The sequence below is a fragment of the Sus scrofa genome, chromosome 4, assembly GCF_000003025.6.
Source record: "Sus scrofa isolate TJ Tabasco breed Duroc chromosome 4, Sscrofa11.1, whole genome shotgun sequence".
Lineage (NCBI taxonomy): Eukaryota > Metazoa > Chordata > Mammalia > Artiodactyla > Suidae > Sus > Sus scrofa.
The window spans coordinates 89,826,990-89,845,772 of record NC_010446.5 but is presented as its reverse complement, the minus strand read 5'-3'; the positions used below and the strand labels follow the sequence as shown (position 1 = coordinate 89,845,772).

Genomic DNA, 18,783 nt, shown 5'->3' with positions numbered 1-18,783 from the left:
CTGAGACCTATGCTGCAGCTTGTGGCAATACTGGATCCTTAACCTACTGTGAGAGGCCAGGGATGGAGCTCTGCATCCTCACAGAAACATCAGGTTCTTAACCAACTGAGCTACAAAGGGAACTCCTCAACTTGTGTTTTAAGTGAAGTCCATTGGGACAATGGAGCATGAACATCAGCAGAGAAGATGTGTGCACTATGCATGTTAATCACTATTCCTTACAGCCTCGTTCATGATACCCCATGAGAATGGAATCCAGTGGATGATGTATGGGAGTTCAGTGAGGCTCAAAATGAGTACAAAGCAGTTGTGTTATGGAAGCCACTGGCTTCCACAGAGTGCTGGTGGAATGTGTGTGTTCACGTGTGAGCCATGAAATAGGAGCTGAGTAACTTCAGTGATTCTACATACAAATTTAGTGTTCTTGTATATCATTCAAAACTGACATTGCACAATATAAACAGTGAAATTCATAATAATAATCTAAAATGTTAATTTTCCTTTACTCAGAACAACATTAAATAGCAAGTTAAAAAATATCATCCCTTACCAAAGGGAAAATGAAGGGGGAAGGGATAAATTAGGAGTTTGGTAATAATATATACAAACTACTATATATAAAATAGATAATTAACAATGACCCTCTGTATAGCACAGGGGACCATACTCAATATTCTGTAATAACATATATGAGAAAAGTGTGTGTGTGTGTATAATTCATTTTACTGTACATCTGAAACTAACATGTTGTAAATCAATGACATCCCAATAAAATTTAATTTAAAAATACCATCTCAAGTAGAGAGAGTCTGTAGAAGAAAGGAAAAAGCTCTATTTTGGTACATTTAATGGTACTTCTCTCCTGCTTTTGAACAGGAGTCCTGAATTTTCACTTTGCACTGAGCCCCACATATTATGTATCTGGCATATATTTTGTATGGGAGAGGCAGAGAAGAGTTGCTTCTGGTGACCTACGCTGTCTAGGGTGGGATGTGCCCCAAGTTTTCAAGTAGCTAGAACCCATAGAAACATGATGCCTGGAGATGTGTGCCTGTTCCTTAGCAGCCCAGGAATACGTTGATTTGTGATATAAAGTGACACTTCTTTCCTCTTATTCCTTCCCCCAGAAATGCTTTTATTCCATTCACATGTGTGCATGCATGTGTGCCTGTGTGTATGTGTGTCTGTTTCCCCCAACATATCCTCACACTCTGCTAAAAATAAATAAATAAATAAATAAATAAATAATTTTTTAAAAAGGAGGCCAAAGGAAAAGATGCTATATATAGAAAGGAGGCACATACACACAAAGAGATTTATTAAAAGGAATTGGCTCATGCAATTATGGAGGCTTACAAGTCCCAAGATCTAGGTCAGCAAGGTGGAGACCCTGGAGGGATGATGATGTAGTTCCAGCCCAAGTCCAAAGGCAGAAAAAACTAAACATTCCAGTTTCAAGACACTCAGGTGAGAGAGGTTCCGCCATACTTGTGGGTAGGTGAGGCTTTCTGTTCAAGTCTTCAACTGATTTGATGAGAACCACCCACAATGGAGAGGGTCAGTCTACTGATTCAAATGTTAACCTCACCCAGAAGCACCCTCAGAGACACACCCAGAATAGGGTTTGACTGATAACTGGACACCTCTATGGCCTAGTCAAGTTGACACATAAAATTAACCATTAAATCCATGAGGAAAACAAAAGGGTTTGGTGAACACACAGCATTGTCTCTGCCACAGAGGCAAGTAGGGGAAGGGAAGGGAGGCTGATTTTGTGTAAAGAGAAAGTGGTCTATGGTAGGTGCATTTTGCTGAGAGAGGAGAACATCTTTTTGTGACCTTCTCAGCTCCAGACCCATGAGGAGACTTAAAGGAGGGAAACATACAACAAAATTTCCAGGTTTTAAGTCAGTGGAGGGCCTGGGGGCTCTTACTTTCCTATAATGGAAGACCCTGGTGAGAGCATTTAGTCAATTTGATGGTCTTAGGATCCCATGACGCAACTTGAAGAGCTTCCCACATAGCAGCAGTGGTGAAAAGACGAAAGGGGAAACTCAGCTCCCCATGAGAGGCTTGGGAAGGACTCTCTTTATGTGGTAAAGGTGTATTCTCAGTTCTAGGGGAAGCAAGCCCGAGCTCACATTCCCAGAAAACCTAATAAGTATGCTCTTCAGAGAGGCCAGAGCAAGGCAAACCATTGGGAAGAGGACCAGAACTTGGTTGGGGGAAGAGTGTGAGAGCTGGAACCCCAGGAGGTTTGGCAAGGTTGAGGAAGCTGAAAGAGCTCCTTAGCCACACCAGCACACGGGAGCCTGGGATTCCAGCCCTTCCCTTTACAGCTCCATGCTCCAGTCTGTCCACACTAATGGAGCAAGCATTGTCTGACATATTTGGGGCAATTCAAATCCACTTTAACAATCATATCAAATGTTTAAATAAGAAAACATTGCATAACACATTTTGAACTTTTTTTTGGTGGGAAGAATGCATGTGCATATATATATATATATATATATATATATATATATATATATATATATGTTGGAAAACAACTAGGTGATAAAAACAAATTACTGTGGTTTTTAAAATATCAGCCTGAACATCCTTGTTGATGAGTACAAGATCCTGCATTCTTGAATTCCACCCTTGAGTTAGAAGAGCTCATATCATGTCCACAGGAGGCTAAGAACGGTGGTTACCATGATCACTAGCCAAGGTGCAGTCCAAGCTATTCCAGAGGATAGAGCTGAAAGAGGGAGAAAAGACCAAACACTTAGGTGACTTGATCAATGTGTTGAGAAGGGGCAGGGGTACCAGATGCTGGAATGGGAGCTTACATAGCAGTGGACTATTTCCTCCCTGAATCCAGTCCCAATGTGCCTGGGACATCCTCTTCCTAAGCTCAAACTCCAAGGTGTAAAGAAATCCCTTCAATATCACTGGATTTGCTGAGTCTTGTGCTTGAAGATTACCTTGGAATGGCTATGGGCTTGGAAAACAATCACTCTCCTACACTGAACAGCAATGAAGTAGGGCAGAGCTTTGGGTATGGACAGTTGACCATACAATGCTATGTGCTAAATTTAGAGAAGGAAGGACCACTTCCTCTCCCTGTTTCTCCACACTACTAGCCATCCGTACAAACTAGGAGGAAAAAGGGGGAAGGGAAAAAAAAGAAAGAGAAGTGAGGAGATAAAGAATAGAAGGGAAGGGGAGGGGAGGAGAGGAGAGTGAAAAATTAAGGAAGGGGAATTAAAGATGCTTTTCTAGGATAATTTGGATGGCTAAAAAGAGACAAGATGGGTCTAGTCCTTCCAAAAAATAGATGTGTTATTATTACTTTCATCCTTTCTGTGGATGAGCAGTCCCCTTCATTCTATAAAGGATGGGGATTGTGTCTCTTCGTTTTACTGGATCTCAGAATATGGCATTGATATCAAGGTTGTGTTGGAACCGCCCAGCCAACTTGTGATCTCATGGTCAGGCCCCAAAGTGTCATATTGGTTCCGTGGTGATAGAAAAGCAGGGCATATCAGGAAAAGAATAGAAGAGAAGACATGACCATTTAGTTGGGAAGATGCAGAAGCCCATGTAGCCTCCATAGCTCATGTGTGGGAGCAGAGGTAAAGAAATTAGCATAGGTGGGCAGAGTGGACTGGGTCCAGGAAGACCATGAAGGAGCCATGTCCCCAGTGGCCATGGTCCCTGATGACTGGGCATCACAGGGATCTCAGATAAATATTGGTATCACAGGTATGAGTTACTCTGGAAGGACTTGTACATCAGGACTTGGGATGTGAATTGAGGGGTATACAGTGTCTAGGGCCTGGGATCCTGAGATAATGATCCAGATTTATTAAGGGATCCTCCAAATCCCTAGTGTCTCTATAATGGAAAGGACTGGACACAATTTAGCTGCCATTCATTGAAAACTTGTTACATACCATGACAGCTAGTCCTCTGTATTGTCTCATTTAATCCTTATACAAATATGAGATAAGAACTATATCACTTTGTCTGTTATTTAAGAAGGACTTGGCTTGGAGAAGCTAAGTAACTTGCTTAGCTAGTAAGTGACAATCCCTGGATTAATTCCAGGTATGACTGACTCCAAAACCTATGATCATGGCCACCCCACCATGGGACCTGTGCAGGCTTAAGATAGAAAGCCAGGAGTGATGCTCTTATGAATGGATCCTCCCAGGAGACAGAGAAATCTGAAACATGAAACCCAGGGTTTTCCTTTTTCTAACTCCATCAAGGAGCATACACCAGAGGAAGGGCAGAAAGTCTCCCCCTGAAGATAAGGCTCCAGTTCCTGTTCACCATGTGCTCTCATGCTCTCCCACTTGGGCTTTCTTTCCTTTGTGGTCCACCAGAAACCCCTCTCTGCTCCTGCCCAACAGGGTCTGGACTCCTCCCCCACCTGCTCTTTTTCTCCTTGCTCATCCTGAAATCTCAGTTTATCCTGCAAGGATGCTAGCATCAGATTCTAGGACAGTGCATTGGTCCTAGAGCAGGGCAGGAGATGGGGACAGCAGAGCCTCTGGGCCAACCCCTCTTTGCATATGAGGATGCTGAACTCCACTAAGGCAAGGTGAGCTCACTGAGAATGGTGGTAGAGCCTTGAAGAAAACCCAAGTCTCCTATGACCCACAGATGCCTTTGGGATTTTTTACTAAGCTATGTGCCAGGAGACTGGATCAGATCCCCACACCTTTGTTCATTCAAGAGAAAATTAGTTGTCCTGTGCTCACCTCAGCTCCCCTGGCAGTATTTCTTACCTGGTTGACAGAATGAAGTGAAGTAGATTGTGTCTTTTTGGCTGCTCACAGGATTGCTGACTTGGCAGCTGTAAAACTTGGAGTAGTTTTGTGGCACAAGGGTGATTTCAAGCACACTGCTCTGGAGCTCTTTTGGAAAAAGCCCTGATTCCTGATACCAAGTGTAGTTCACATGCTGGTCCTGGATCACACAGGATAGCATCAGGTAACAGCTGTTGTTCACTTCTTGCATCTTCTGGATTTTTATGATGGGTTTGGGTACAGGGTCTGAAGATGAAGATGTTATAAGAAGAGACAATGGATTTATACATTTATGAGGCATTCATACTGCCAGGGTTTAGCCAGTGAGGTACAAAGGGAGCCCTGCAGGGCTGCAGGAGTTGCCATGAGGAAGAAGGTCCTGCAGAGGGAGCCAGTGAGTAGCTTTGACCTCTGGCGGGCTTGAGACTAGAAGTGCTACTTCTTGGGCTGAAGCCAAGCTGGATCCGGAAGGGGGAGCCGTGCATTCAGAAATAAAACGGGGTTATGCCCCTCTGTGGGCCAGAAAGGACAACAGAGCTCTATCAAAAAGATCAGCTGGGGTCAGACATGATATTCCAACTGTCTGAGTTGCTCAGGGGCCCTTCGCTAGCAATTGCCCACAGTTGGCACCTGGGCCCATCAGTCCTTGAAGAGTTTGGGGGCTCAGATTCAGAAAGAGTCCTGGAGTAAGAGGTACTGCCTACCTATGGCACAGACTTTTCCCGGACTCTGGCAGAACAACAGAAAAGAACCTCATGCGACTCCCAGTGCATGTCAGCGGTGATGAAAGCATTGTGTCTGTTAACTTTGGTATCCTAGTGCCTGCCACAGAGCAAGTGTTCTGTAAGGATCTGATGAAAGGGCTAGGTGGATGGATGGATGGATGGAGCAGTTATGAGATAGAAAAGACAAAACACTATCTTTACAATGAGACCAGCCTGGGTCCTGGACTTGGCTCTGGTGAAGTGACTTTAAGCAAGATAATTAATCCCTTGAACTTCCTTTTCATATGTAAAATGACTACCTCACAGCTCAATGTTAGTAAGATACAACACCATTGTCCCTGAGGACGAGCTTTTGCAGGTATGTTATATGCATGTTGAAGGTCACGGTGTCATCACTGCTGCCACTCTGTAGCCAGATGGGATGAGAAGTAATTCCATCATCTGCTCCTTCCTTGACTAGAACTACTTTATCTGAAATCCTCCAGGGCCTTTGGCTTCTCAGTGCAGTTCAGATGTCATGATTAAAATAAGGCAGAGTATTAACCCAGTCAGAGCTGGCCTCTGGGTTGTGTGTGTCTGTGGTGGGGGGAAAGGGGTGTTTGCAGCTCTGCCCTCTGGCTTCCTGCACTCTAGATCCATCTCTTCTGGGAAACCCTATCAGATTGCAAGACTCCTCCTACATACTTTACATGAGCAATTTTCATACTATTTTTCATTTCCTGTGGTCTAGCCTCAAGTCTTGCAGACCTTCCACATTTCCCGCAGTGAGTAGCCACAGCACTGGGCACTTTGTGGACAAAGTCAGCTAGTGCAGTCTGGCTGCAGGATGCTCCCTTTGAGCTGTAAGAAGTTCCCAGGCTGGACTGAAGGATGATTCTTCTGCTAAGATTCCTGAAGCTCTTACTCCCAGGCAGATGTGCTAAAGCCAAGCCAGCTTGTGGATTTTAAAATATTCAGGGGAGTTCTAATCGTGGCTCAGTGGTAACAAACCCAACTAGTATCCAGGAAGATGCAGGTTGATCCCTGGCCTCGATTAATAGGTTAAAGATCCGGTGTTGCTGTGAACTGTGGTGAAGTTTGCAGATGCAGTTCGGATCCTGCGTTGCTGTGGCTGTGGCTACAGCTCCAATTGGACCTCTAGCCTGGGAACTTCCATATGCCACAGGTGCGGCCCTCAAAAATAATAATAATAAAATATACAGAAATGTGGCGTGCTGGCTGTGAAACCGTTAGTGGCTTGCAGTTCACTGAGGTGGACGAGTTACCACAGATTGGTAAATGATATAAATTTAGGATTTTTTTTTTTAAACCACTGTAAGAACCTCAGTCTCTTTTCTGTTTCCAGGACTTCTTGAATTTTCAAGCCATTTGACATGGTGGAAGTAAATCAGGAGATTAGAGTCTCTTAAACTATAGAGTGTCTGACTGGTGGGAGGTGAACATATACAATATTCTTCATTTGCACTGTTTTAGTATCTTAAGGGTGTTTTCACATTCATTATCTAGTTTACTGCTCATAACATCCTACAAGGATATCATTATGCTCATAATATGGTGACAAACCCATGGCTCTGAGGTGCACCCCTCTCTTGGGAGGCCTATCCAGCCCTTTTTCTCTAATAATTCCCCACTGCAACCCTAGGGAGGCCTCCCAAGAACCATGTTTCTGTTTTATAACCTTAATCTTTGGGCTTTGACTGTTTAAATCACATCCCTGAACCAAGAAGCGTTAATTAGTTTCTCTCTTGAGAATTTAAACAGAGAGATTCTTAAGTCTAGGCTTTGGAAGATTGTTGATGAAAACAGCAGGGATCCCTTGGCATAGTTCACACGTTCTGGAGGCTGGGACTCTGGACTGGCCCTGGTTCTCACTCTTCCCCCACTTCAGCCCTTCCTGACTCTTCTAAACTCTTTGCATTGCTTTAAATAGTCTTAGTGGTTTTTTTGAAATAAATTATCCCTTTCTTGCTAAAGATACATTAAGTTGGTTTCTGTAACTTGCCATCAACAGAACTTTACCTAATAGGGGCAGAGACATCAAGATCTTTCCCCAAGGTCACACAGCCAGGAAGTGACTGACTAGGGTTTTGAACCCAGCTCTGTCTGACTCCAAGTATAATGTTCTAAGTTCTTACTTCATACATACTGGTTAGGCTGGCACTAGGAGTGGAAGCTTTTGTCCCACCCATTCTGAAAGGTGAGAAAACCCTCATGAATAGCTCCTGCCCCATCATTTATCTCTTCTGTCTTTTTTCCTTATGTTGGATGAAGTCTTTGTCCAGATATGTTATTAAAATGAGCTCAGAACTGATTTGGGTTGATCACAGGAGAGTGTGAAGAGAACAGAGAGGTATAAGCACCTATGGTGCAGCACAGGGTAATCTACTCAATACTGTGTCATAACCTACATAGGAAAAGAATCCAAAAAGGAATGTATGTATGTACATGTATGACTGATTTACTTTGCTGTACACCTGAAACTAACACAACTTTCTAAACCAACTGTACTCCAATAAAATTTATTTATTAGAAAAAGAGAGAGATAATAGAGAAGACATCATCCCTAGTTTTCTTGCTCTCATAATCTCAGATTCACTAATGTCAGAAAGGGCTTTAAATGTCCCAGAGTTACCTATTTGGGGGGTCTGCTGGCCCAAACTCACTCCTAAAATGGAACTGGCTTTGGGAGAAATGAATTAAGCCTATCCCAAGTTTCTTCTCTCCTCGAGAGAGAGAGAGAGAGAGAGAGAGAGAGAGAGAGAGAGAGAGAGAGAGAGGGTCCCCGTCATCCCCAGGAAGCCTCCCAGTGGTCCATCTGGGGCCCTGGAGTGGAACTTGCCCTGGCTCCCCTAACTTACCAAGCACCGTCAGCATAATCTTCCAATTCTTTTCATTACGGGTGTCCCCATTCACCTTCAGGATGTATGTGCTCTCATCTTCTTTTTTGACCTTCTGGATGTGCAATGCGCCACTTTGAAGATCAAGTCTGGCCCTGCCCTTAAATTTAGTATCAAAGTACTTACAGACACTAAACTCCCATTCTACAATCTTCTGGTCCACAGTGTAAAACCAGGCGAGTGAACTGTAGCCTTCAGGTAGATTGGCGATTTGTAGACTCACATTGCTGCCGGAGAGTGCGAATTCTGAACACTCTGAACCATCTGCAAATGAGAATCAGAGTGAGTGAGACCCATCATAGAGAAGAGCCACCCAGTGGCCCAGGCTTTGGCCTGGGCTGATGGAACAAGGAAGAAGGAAAAGATCTTTGTTTGGGAGCAGCAAGTATGGTCTTCATCAGAGGTCGTGACCCCTCGATCAGGAATTCAATTAAAGTTAGAGCTTGAGAAGTGGGCCTGGGGACAGGTTGTTAACATCCATCTAGTTCTGTCTCAGATGATAAAGGAAAAGGACCCTGCGGCTGACCCTGTCTCTCCCTTACTCTCACACTAGTACGTTTTCCAGTAAATTAAGGACCAGTCACATTTCGTCTCTGTGCTTGTGCTCCCTGTGGTTCAGTTTAGTACTTCAGCAGGTGCTAAGAGGCAAAGGAGAAACAAGGTTTGAAGTGAACCAGAGTTATTCAGTGGCAAAGTATCATGGAAGCATGAAAGCATTTTTTTAAATAAAAAATATTCAGCTATGTTTCTGGCTTTCATGATTTTTGCTGTATCTGTCAGCTTTTCAAAAACTCATGCTATATTGGGATATCTCATTCTAACTAAATTCACTTTGTTCCTGTCTGTATTTATAGTTCTGTTCTTTTTTGCAGGAGGGCACCCCAAATTGTGTAAGCCTCAGTTTTAAAAAACCTGGTTTGGTGAAGGAAAGGAGAAAGAAAAGATAACAGCTAGAAGACGCAAGATGAAGGGAGGTCTGTTGACTCTCTTTGTGGAGGAAGGGAACTAAGTATAAATGTATTGGCTTGGAAAGAGCAGGAGAAAGAAGCTAATGGCAGAGGAAAGAGGAAATGTGACCTGTGTCGTTCTCATACACTGTCACACAAAACCTCATATTGTTCAACATTGTATCTATACCTAGCTATTTACTTTCCACGTGTCTATCATTTCCAAAAGCATTCTTTTCAATGAAGATAAAAATGCCTGCATCCCCAAGGCTTTCAAGTTTCCTATTCATTATTCCTTCATCCATCTATTCATTCAACGACCATTTATTGAGCATTTAACATATGTCTTGTGCATACACAGACATACCTAGATATTAATTTCCACAGTGCTTCTGATTTGTCTATTCTATACTTTATATATAGATATATATATGAATTTAAACAGAAGCAATTTATTTTCACATCCGAAATTTGATTTTGCAATGCACAGTTTTCTCTCCTATGAATGGCTAAAAAACATTAAAAATATATAAAATTGAAATTCACCTTGAAGCCTTTGCTAATGTGGAAAAAATAACTCACCACCCAAATGTCCTGCAAGAAATGTGTAGAAAGCTCTGTGGAAACTGTGCGCCTTTGTCATCATCTGGCTCTTGCTCTGCCTTAGCATCTCTTATTTCTCTTTAGCTTTACTTTTATGCATCATTTTCTCAGAGGTCTCAAACTAACCTCTGTTTTTATAAACGTTTGCCAATTTCAAAACATAAATTGCTTTGCACACAGTCATTTTTGATCTATCTACTACGACTTCTGTTGGTCATGACATTCTTGTGTGGAAGTCATTCTATACTTTATAATTTCTGTGACGTAGTCAATTCAGTCTGAGCGACAGTATTCAATGACTGTGTGCCAGGCCCTGTGCTATGTTCTGACACCAGCAATGCAGAAAGAATCTCTGGACTCTAGGAACATAAAACCTAGCAGGATAGCTTCTCCAGGATTTTAAAATTATTAGACGTATATTCTAGACTTGTTCTATTTCTGTTACTTCTTTCCATGTGAATTCATAGAAGTGGTGATAACAGACAGCCTAGGAGTTTCCATTGTGGCTCAGCGGATTAAGTCTCCGTGAGGCTGCAGCTTCGAACCCAGGCCTTGCTCATTGGGATAAGGATCTGGGGTGGCCGTGAACTGTGCTGCAGGTAGCAGATGTTACTCAGATCCAGCATTGCTGTGGCTGCAGTGTAGGCTGGCAGCTGCAGCTCCAATTCAACTCTTAGCCTGGGAACTTTCATATGCTGCAGGTGCAGCCCTAAAAAGAAAAATAAAAAAGACAGCTAGGTCAGTGTTTTTCAACCTTGGCGCTATTGACTTTTGGGGGTCCAGGGAATTCCTTGTTGTGGAAGACTGTCATTGTGCATTGCAGGATGTTTAGCAGCCTCCCTGGCCTCTGCCTACTAGACACCAGTAGCATCTTCCAGTTGTGACCATCAAAAATGTCTCCAGACAAAGACAAATACCCCCTGGAAGGCAACCTTAACCTAGGTTGAGAACTGCTGGCCTAGGTCATTCTGGGCAGACTTTCCGACGAGTCTCAGACATGCTTAGGCAGATAGCACAACCCACAATTAACCACTTTATTTCTCAGTAAGAAGTCACAGCCAACCACCAACATGTTTCTTTGGAATCGTTACACATTGGTGGTGAAGGAGAGAGGAAGGAAACCTGCAACTTCCTGGACATGCCTATATCTTAGCACTCACAGCATATTGATGTGGTCTGTCGAATGATTACTTGCCCTTATCTCCAGACTGTAAGCTTCCTAGGATAAACAACAACAACAAAAAAATGAGTGTTATGAGTCTAACTCCTTTTCCATTGCAGTGTGATGGTTAAGAATGTAACCATCTGGAACAGTCTGGAATTAGACTGTTCAGATCCTGGCCTGCTGCTTACTAACTATGCAGACTTGCATATTTTACCTAACCTCTCTGCCTTTATTTTGGCATTTTCCTTACAGAGGCTGTGATGGTGAAGTTCATGTGTCAACTTTACTGAGTTAAAAGATGCCCAGAGAGCTGATAAAACATTATTTCTGGGTGTGTCTGTAAAAGTATTTCTGGAGTTTGAGTCAGTAGACTGGGTAAAGATCACCCTCACCAATGTGGGTGAACTTCATCCAATCTGTTGAGGGCCAAAAGAGAACAAAAAGGCAGAAGGCGGGAATATTTACTTTCTGCCTTGACCTGGGACACCCATCCTCTCCTATCCTTGGATATCAGTGCTCTGGTCCTTGGACCTTGAGGCTTAACTAGGACTTACACCATTGGCTTCCCTGTAACCTCTTTATGGAAGGAGGAATGAGGATGAGTCCATTGAGGATGAAGAATACAGATGAGAATGAAGAATACAGAGTATACAGGCTCACTCTAGCTTCCTCTTGCTTACTTTTGAAGATTAGTTTTGACTGAAAAGGCAGGGAGGAAAGGGACAGATAATCAGGAGCCACTCAGGTTGGTTTAGGAAATAGGGGTGCTATGGCATTAAGGCTCAAAAGAGTGAGAATCTCTGGGAAATGGGTGGGATGGGTTGAAAAGATTAAAGAGATTGGGAAACGATATTGTAGGAAGTGTTGCTGTAACGTACGAATTGGATTCTCTTGAGCATCTTTTGAGAGACTTCAAGCAGAAATTTGAGTTACTATTTAATTACTTATGACCAATGAACTGTGTTTCTTAAGTATCATAATGTGTCAAACTTGGCCAGTGCAGCAGCCCTGTCTCAGGGTTGAGTCCTAAATAAATGAATAAAAGATGACTATTATGACGGAGACGGCAGAGGAGTAGTGGAGAAGCTACCCACAAACTCTTAAAAGAAACAGCATAAAAGAGTATTGAGTATAGCATTTATGGTTTCAGTTACATACAAATCAGTAAAACACAGCTAATGGAAAACTTGAAATATAAACCCAGCAGCCTTGGATGGACTGAGACTCATGCTTGAGTATAGCAAAGGAAGAGTAAATTTTGTTAAGAAATACCTAATGAAACAGTGCCCTTGAAAAGCAACATAAAACTAAAGATAGGAGTTCCTGTCCTAGCTCAGCAGTAATGAACCCAGCTAGTTTCCATAAGGACGTGGGTTTGATTCCTGGCCTCACTCAGTGGGTTAAAAGATCTGTGAGCTGTGGTGTAGGTCACAGCCATGGCTCAGATCCTGTGTTGCTGTGGCTGCAGTGTACGCCAGCAGCTGTAGTTCTGATTCAACCCCTAGCATGGCAACTTCCATATATTGCAGGTGTGGCCCTACAAAGTGTAAAAAACAAACAAACAAACAAACAAACAAAAAAACCACCTAAAGATAGAAGCAGTAGAAAGAATGCTTGGTTGACCTCTAAAAAATGGAACAAAAATATTCTATCATTCTAAAAGGTTTCTATAATCCATTCACAAGCTGAAGAAAAAAGATGGATTAATTTTACTAATATAGTTAGCAAAACTTAGTGCACAAATATTGTAATACAATTTGAGGTATCAAGGTAGTGGTTTAGCCTTTTACAGAGGATTATTTAATAAATTCAGATAGATTCATTGATATTTTTCTTATGTATAATATATGTATGTATTTTTTTCAATTTAAATTGAAAAAAAAAACAAAAACCTTGATTTGCCTTTTTAACAATTCCAAATTTTAGAAGGTAGGGGGAAAAACCACTATTTTGATTTAAGTCTCTCAAGAAGAAGTAGTTGGTTATGTGTCTGGATGCTTAGGATAACTATGTTTACCCATAGTTTAAACAGAAAATGAAGCAGATCTTTCCTGTGCTTACCCATGTTTCTTGTCTATAGAGAAACAAAACTTAAATGAGAAGGGAAAAAATTATATCAAAGAAGTTGTAAGTTCATACAAGAGTCTACCTAGGAAGGCATCAGAGATTCTAAAGGAGAAATTCTGACTACTCCAAAAACAAGTCACATGGTTTGCAGTAAAACTTTTAAGGATCAAAAGAAGTGAGTTTTAAAGATATTTATATGGAATCATGTAGAGCTCTCTGATGAGAACAACTATTTAACAAACTTTTCAAGGAAGTAGTTTGAAGCAGATCTCAAGACTCCAGATTTGTGTTGTGGGTGACAAGATGGACAGAGTGCCACTTCCTAAAGTTGGAAAGTCTAATAAGTTTAATGAGGCCAGATTGCAACAGGCTAAATGGAAGGTGAGGAAGCCTCAGTGTTACAGTGGCTTGTTATACAGCAGTAGACAGCTGGAACAAAGATGAGGAGGCTGATTTGGAAAATGTGTTTGGAGAGTCTGGAGCCATTCAAGGTTCAGGCCCGCAGCTCAGGAGAGAGCATTGGGCTTTGGAATTTCCTTATGTTCTTTCAGGCTCTTATCTGTCTCAGATTGTGTGTGTCACAATCACAGAGCAACTCCACATTCTTTATTTCACTTAATCTTAATAATAACCCCGTGAAGAAACAGAGATGATGTTATTATATCTATAATAAAGCTGAGAAATTTGAGGCCCAGAAGCTTTTATGATTCATAGAAAATCCCATGACATAGAACTCAGAAGGTAGGTCTTCTGTATCAGTAAATGCTGTTTTCACCATAATCTGCTAAGTGCTTGGGGGTGGACGGTGGGGCAAGGAAAGTGCCTAGTAGTGGTGAGGGTGTCATGAGATCACAGAGCTGAGAAACTCAGGTCTGAAGAAGGATGAAGGAGGAAATTTAAAAATACTCCTCAAATTTCTCCACAAAAGCATCCCTTATTGGGGAGAAGAGAACTACTAAACTTGCAGGAAGATCTGGACAGACAGCATGAAAAGAAGTTCTTTGATATAATTCATTCATAGGATTTGTGATAGAACTCAAGCCTCTGGCCAAGACAAGAATTATCAGACCCTTATCATCACCACACTGTCTCATTGTAATGCCCCCTCCCCCACCTTAAACAACCTGGCCTACTCCTTCCTGCCCCTACTGGGAAAGGTATGTGGCCTATACCCTGCCCCTATGGGGCAATATATGCCTCTGACCAATCAGCAAATATATCATAAGACCTCTTTTTCTCCAACCAATCAGCTTGTCAGCAGATGTATCATAAGACCTCTCCTGTCTCCCTGGCCTATAAAAACAGACAAAATCACATGCCTGATTATCATAAAGTGGTCCCACTGTGTTAGCAGAATCTCTTAGCCCAACAAACTCTTCTTTCTCTTCATCTTGCCATGCTGGAAAATTCTTTTTCCAGCCCATGTGCACAGACCACAATGGGATTAACAATTATTTATTGAGCCTAGGCCAAATGCTAGGCAATGTGCTAGGTTCAGCACTGGACAAGGTCTCTGTTCTCATGGAGCTCAAGGAAACAGACAATCAAGCAATTCACCAACCATAACCTGGAGTCTGAGTTTTCCAGGAGGAGGTCACATGAAAATGGAAAGCTAAGGGAGGGGCTGGAAAGATGAAAGTGTAGGAAATTTTAGGTAGGAAGAAAGGCATGTATATAGACCTAGAGATGAAGAGAGAGACCCTCCTTTAAGGCAAACAGCAAAGTTTAATTTAGATGAAATGTGGTTACCAGGCAGGGAGAGTCATAAATTGAGTATAAAATGACCATCAGTAGGCATAATCTAGGCACAAATATATTTAGACACATTAACCTCATGTCTAGAGAAAGTCCTGAAATAGTCTAGTTCTCTCAGTGTCTCTATCTTGTGCAACAGTCCAATGAATAACACACATCAGACCCTACTCCCAGGTCATATCAGTGTCCTATAAATTGAGTCAGTCCCATGGAGCCCACACAGCCACGAGTGCCCTGAAGAAATCATGTCTTTGGACTTACCAAGGGTAAGGGAGCAGAATTTGCCACCCTAAATATGTCTCTTCAGCATATTAATTATTGTAAGCTGGTTATTTTCTAAGGAAACAGCAGACTTGATAAACACTTTGAAGATCAAGTAGAAATTGCCCCTTTATAAGAAACATGTACATTTGTAAGGGAAATCTTCATTTGTAAGGGTCTTTCCCTCTCAGTGCCAGAAAAAGAGGACGACCAAATCTCTAGAAACTTTTAATCAACTGAGAAGGCACTAAATTAAATCTGCATAACAACCTTACCCTTGTTTACTGTGCGTTTCCTGGTAACCTCCCAGAATGGTCGGCCTCAACATCCTCTTTTTTTCTTTAGCTAAGGGTAATATTTAAGGTGAGAGCTTCTGCCATTTTGGCAAGTTACTTAGTTTTTCTGGGTTTCTCCCATGTATAAAATGTTAAATTCTGATTTTCTCCTATTAATCTGTTTCAAGTCAATTTAATTCTTAGACCAGCCAGAAGAACCCAGAAGAGTAGAGGAAAATTTCTTCCTCTCCAAAACCAGTCATAAACCAGATCCAATATATTGCCACCCCCAGAGGTCTTGGATGAGTAGATGACAGCATTTCCTTTAAGCATCACTATCTTATCTCCCTAAAAGTTATGTATTATCATAATTCTATGATGTTATATTTGTTCCCCATGTTAGCAGTCATTTTTACTGATTTTTTTTGTTTTTTTTTCTCATAGTGGTGAGCATTAAAGCCCTTGGAATGAAAAAGACCTAAGTATTTATTAGGGAGAAATAGTAGAAAGGTAATAGCTTAACTCAGTTCTCAGCTGAACTGGGAAGACAGGTACCAGAGGGCTTGGTTGCTGTAACGGGAAAGAGAGTTAGCATATGAGGGGGATCAGAACAAACCCACAGTAGAAAAATGAACCTTAGCACTTAAGCAGATGTTTGGGTGTTCCTCTGATACTGAGGCCTCTGCTCAGACTCTCACTCAGAGACCCTAGACAGAGCAATCCTTTCCAGGTTTCATTTCCCACAGTTTTGATCTCTTCCTGGCACAACGACAGCTTCATTTCTTTTTGCTCATGACAACCCCTTGTATAGACAGAGGTCTCACAGAATGCCTCAAGGATCATGCAGACCCGAGCATAAAATGTGGCCGCTCTCAGTGTAGCTTCCTGTTATTCAAAATGCAAGAAAACTTCACAGAGAACAAACCACTGGACTAAATAAGAGTGGCCTACTTCCCTATCTCACCAGGGTCCTAATTTTTTCATGTCCCCGCCTTGCAAAAATGTATGGAGCCTGATCCTCCAAGGTTAAGGAAGATTCCCCAACTTATCACAGCCCTGCTACCAGGATGAAAATACCTGTTGCCTGGAGACCCTCTACTCCCCTTCCAGGGAGGAGCCACACCCCGTAGTTCCTCTACCATCAGACTGGTCGTCCCATGCACAATCACAGGCAGACAATTTGTGGAAAATACCTTGGATGCAGATTGCCAGGAACAAAGGAGGCAGCAGTAGAAGTCCCAAAGCCAGATAGCATTCCAAACTTCTCGAGAACATGCTACTTTCCAGGACTCCCTAGAACTCTAGAGACAGGCCAGAACCAAGCTAGAAAGGAACTGGCAGCTTCTTATTCATAGCTTTAGGTTAGAGGTAAAAAAAAACCACTGATCTCTTCTCTCCACCCAGTGACTCATGGGTAGGGTCTGGGGACCGAAACAGGAAGCCCCAATAGTTTGCATAATAGTTTGCATTTTTTTTTTTTTAATGACAGCACCACGGAAATGAACAAAATGCTATGCTGTTTCTGTTGTCTGAAGATCCATAGCTTCTACTGGATTCTCAGAAGTGTCAGTGCTCAGAAAAAATTAAAGACTCCTGATATAGAATATCTGTTTTGGTTTTCCAGTCAGGAATTACCCTGATTAATCTAGAGGCCCAAATATGCAATTACCCACCCAAGGGAATTTCTGGCCTGGGCCAACTCTAAATCATGTGAGGAGTAGATCATGAGTAGGTTGAGAGCCCAAAGTCTGGGAAATCAGATCTACACAGTTTAAGTGCTGGTCTCCCACCCCAGGCTCCTCCTCCCTTATTATAAATTCACTGTTGGAATGTTTACATTGACCTATCCACTGCACATTTGTAGGAAAGCAGGATTATTAGATGCAAATGAATGAATTCCATACCCTCGTGCTCTAAGAAATTTCAGGCCTATCCCCCTTGAATCTAAATGGATTATTTACCCACTGAGGGCACTTTGGAAAACCATTAAGATAAGCTACAGTCCCCGATACAACATATTTGTAACTATTTTCAAATTGGAGACATTTCTGATTCTCAACTGGAAGATGACCAATAAAAACACTCTTCCTCTCAACCTGTGAATTCCTATCTTAAAAGTACTTACCCACCCCAAAAGGTCAGCAAAGGGAAGCAGTCTTTTCATTCCTCCCTATATCTATTGGATATTTCTTGACCTGTATTTAAGGATGTAGAAATAAGAGTTCCCCTCATGGCTCAGTGGTAACAAACCTGTCTAGTATGGATGAGGATGTGGTTTGATTCCTGGCCTTGCTCAGTGGGTTAAGTATCTGGTGTTGCCGTGAGCTGTGGTGTAGGTCACAGATGCGGCTTGGATCTAGCATTGCTTTGCTGTGGCTGTGATGTAGACCAGCAGCTGCAGCTCCAATCAGATCAGACCCTTAGCCTGGGAACTTCCATATGCTGTGGGTACAGCCCTAAAAAGACACACCCCACCCCACCCCCCAAAAAATGCAGAAATAAAATCTACACTCTTGCCTGCTCTTAAGCAACTCACAATCTCTTGGAGGAATTAGACAGAAAAAAAAAAGCATTAAAATATGGTTGTAAAATGGGGATCTTGGGGTTGCTTAGAAATACTATGCAATATAAACTGTGTGTGAGCAGAGGCAGTTGCTAGGAGTAAGTGAATAGGTGTGGCTTCTTTGAAGAACGGGAAGTATGTTACGGAATGAACGTAGGTAATAGCTGAGAAACCAGAGAATTTGACTAGTTCAGGAAATTGAGGATATTTTATTGTGGCTGAAAGAAAAGAAAAAAAAAGAAAACCAGGTCCATAATGCCAAGGTTTCCCTGTCCATGGATTAGGAGCTTAGATTTTATTCTGAAGCCTTTCAAGGAGACAAAAATCAAGGGTTCTGAGGGGGTTTTAAATGGAAATATTCTAAAAAATTAGGTTGTGATGATGGTTGTAAAACTATAAATACAATAAAATTCATTGAATTTAAAAAATAAAAAAATAAGTGATTGGGAGCAGACAAGTGCTATTCAATTCACAGATTAGAAAGAAAACTAATGAAGAGGAGAATGAGGCTATAAGCAAGGAGATATTGGAAGGCCACTTGGAAGAATCCATCTAAGCAACAATGAAGGCCTTAGCTAAAGTGGGATGGGTGGGATAAAGGGAAGAAGTCAGATTCTGCAAAACGTCTTACCTGTTTTTTCTGGGGGTTTTTTTCCTTTCTTTTTTTGGTTCCCACCTGGCATATCGAGTTCCTTAGTCAGGGATGGCATCTGAGCCAGA

The 18,783-nt window shown here is 42.0% G+C and overlaps 1 protein-coding gene across 1 annotated transcript; it reads right to left on the bottom strand.

Annotated features, from left to right (window-relative positions):
- CD48 (CD48 molecule) lies at window positions 1,302-16,850 on the bottom strand. Its single transcript, NM_001243714.1, is given in 4 exon segments — window positions 1,302-2,746; window positions 4,785-5,051; window positions 8,389-8,691; window positions 16,694-16,850. Coding segments are annotated over 4 exon segments (732 nt in total). The 5' UTR covers window positions 16,776-16,850; the 3' UTR covers window positions 1,302-2,666.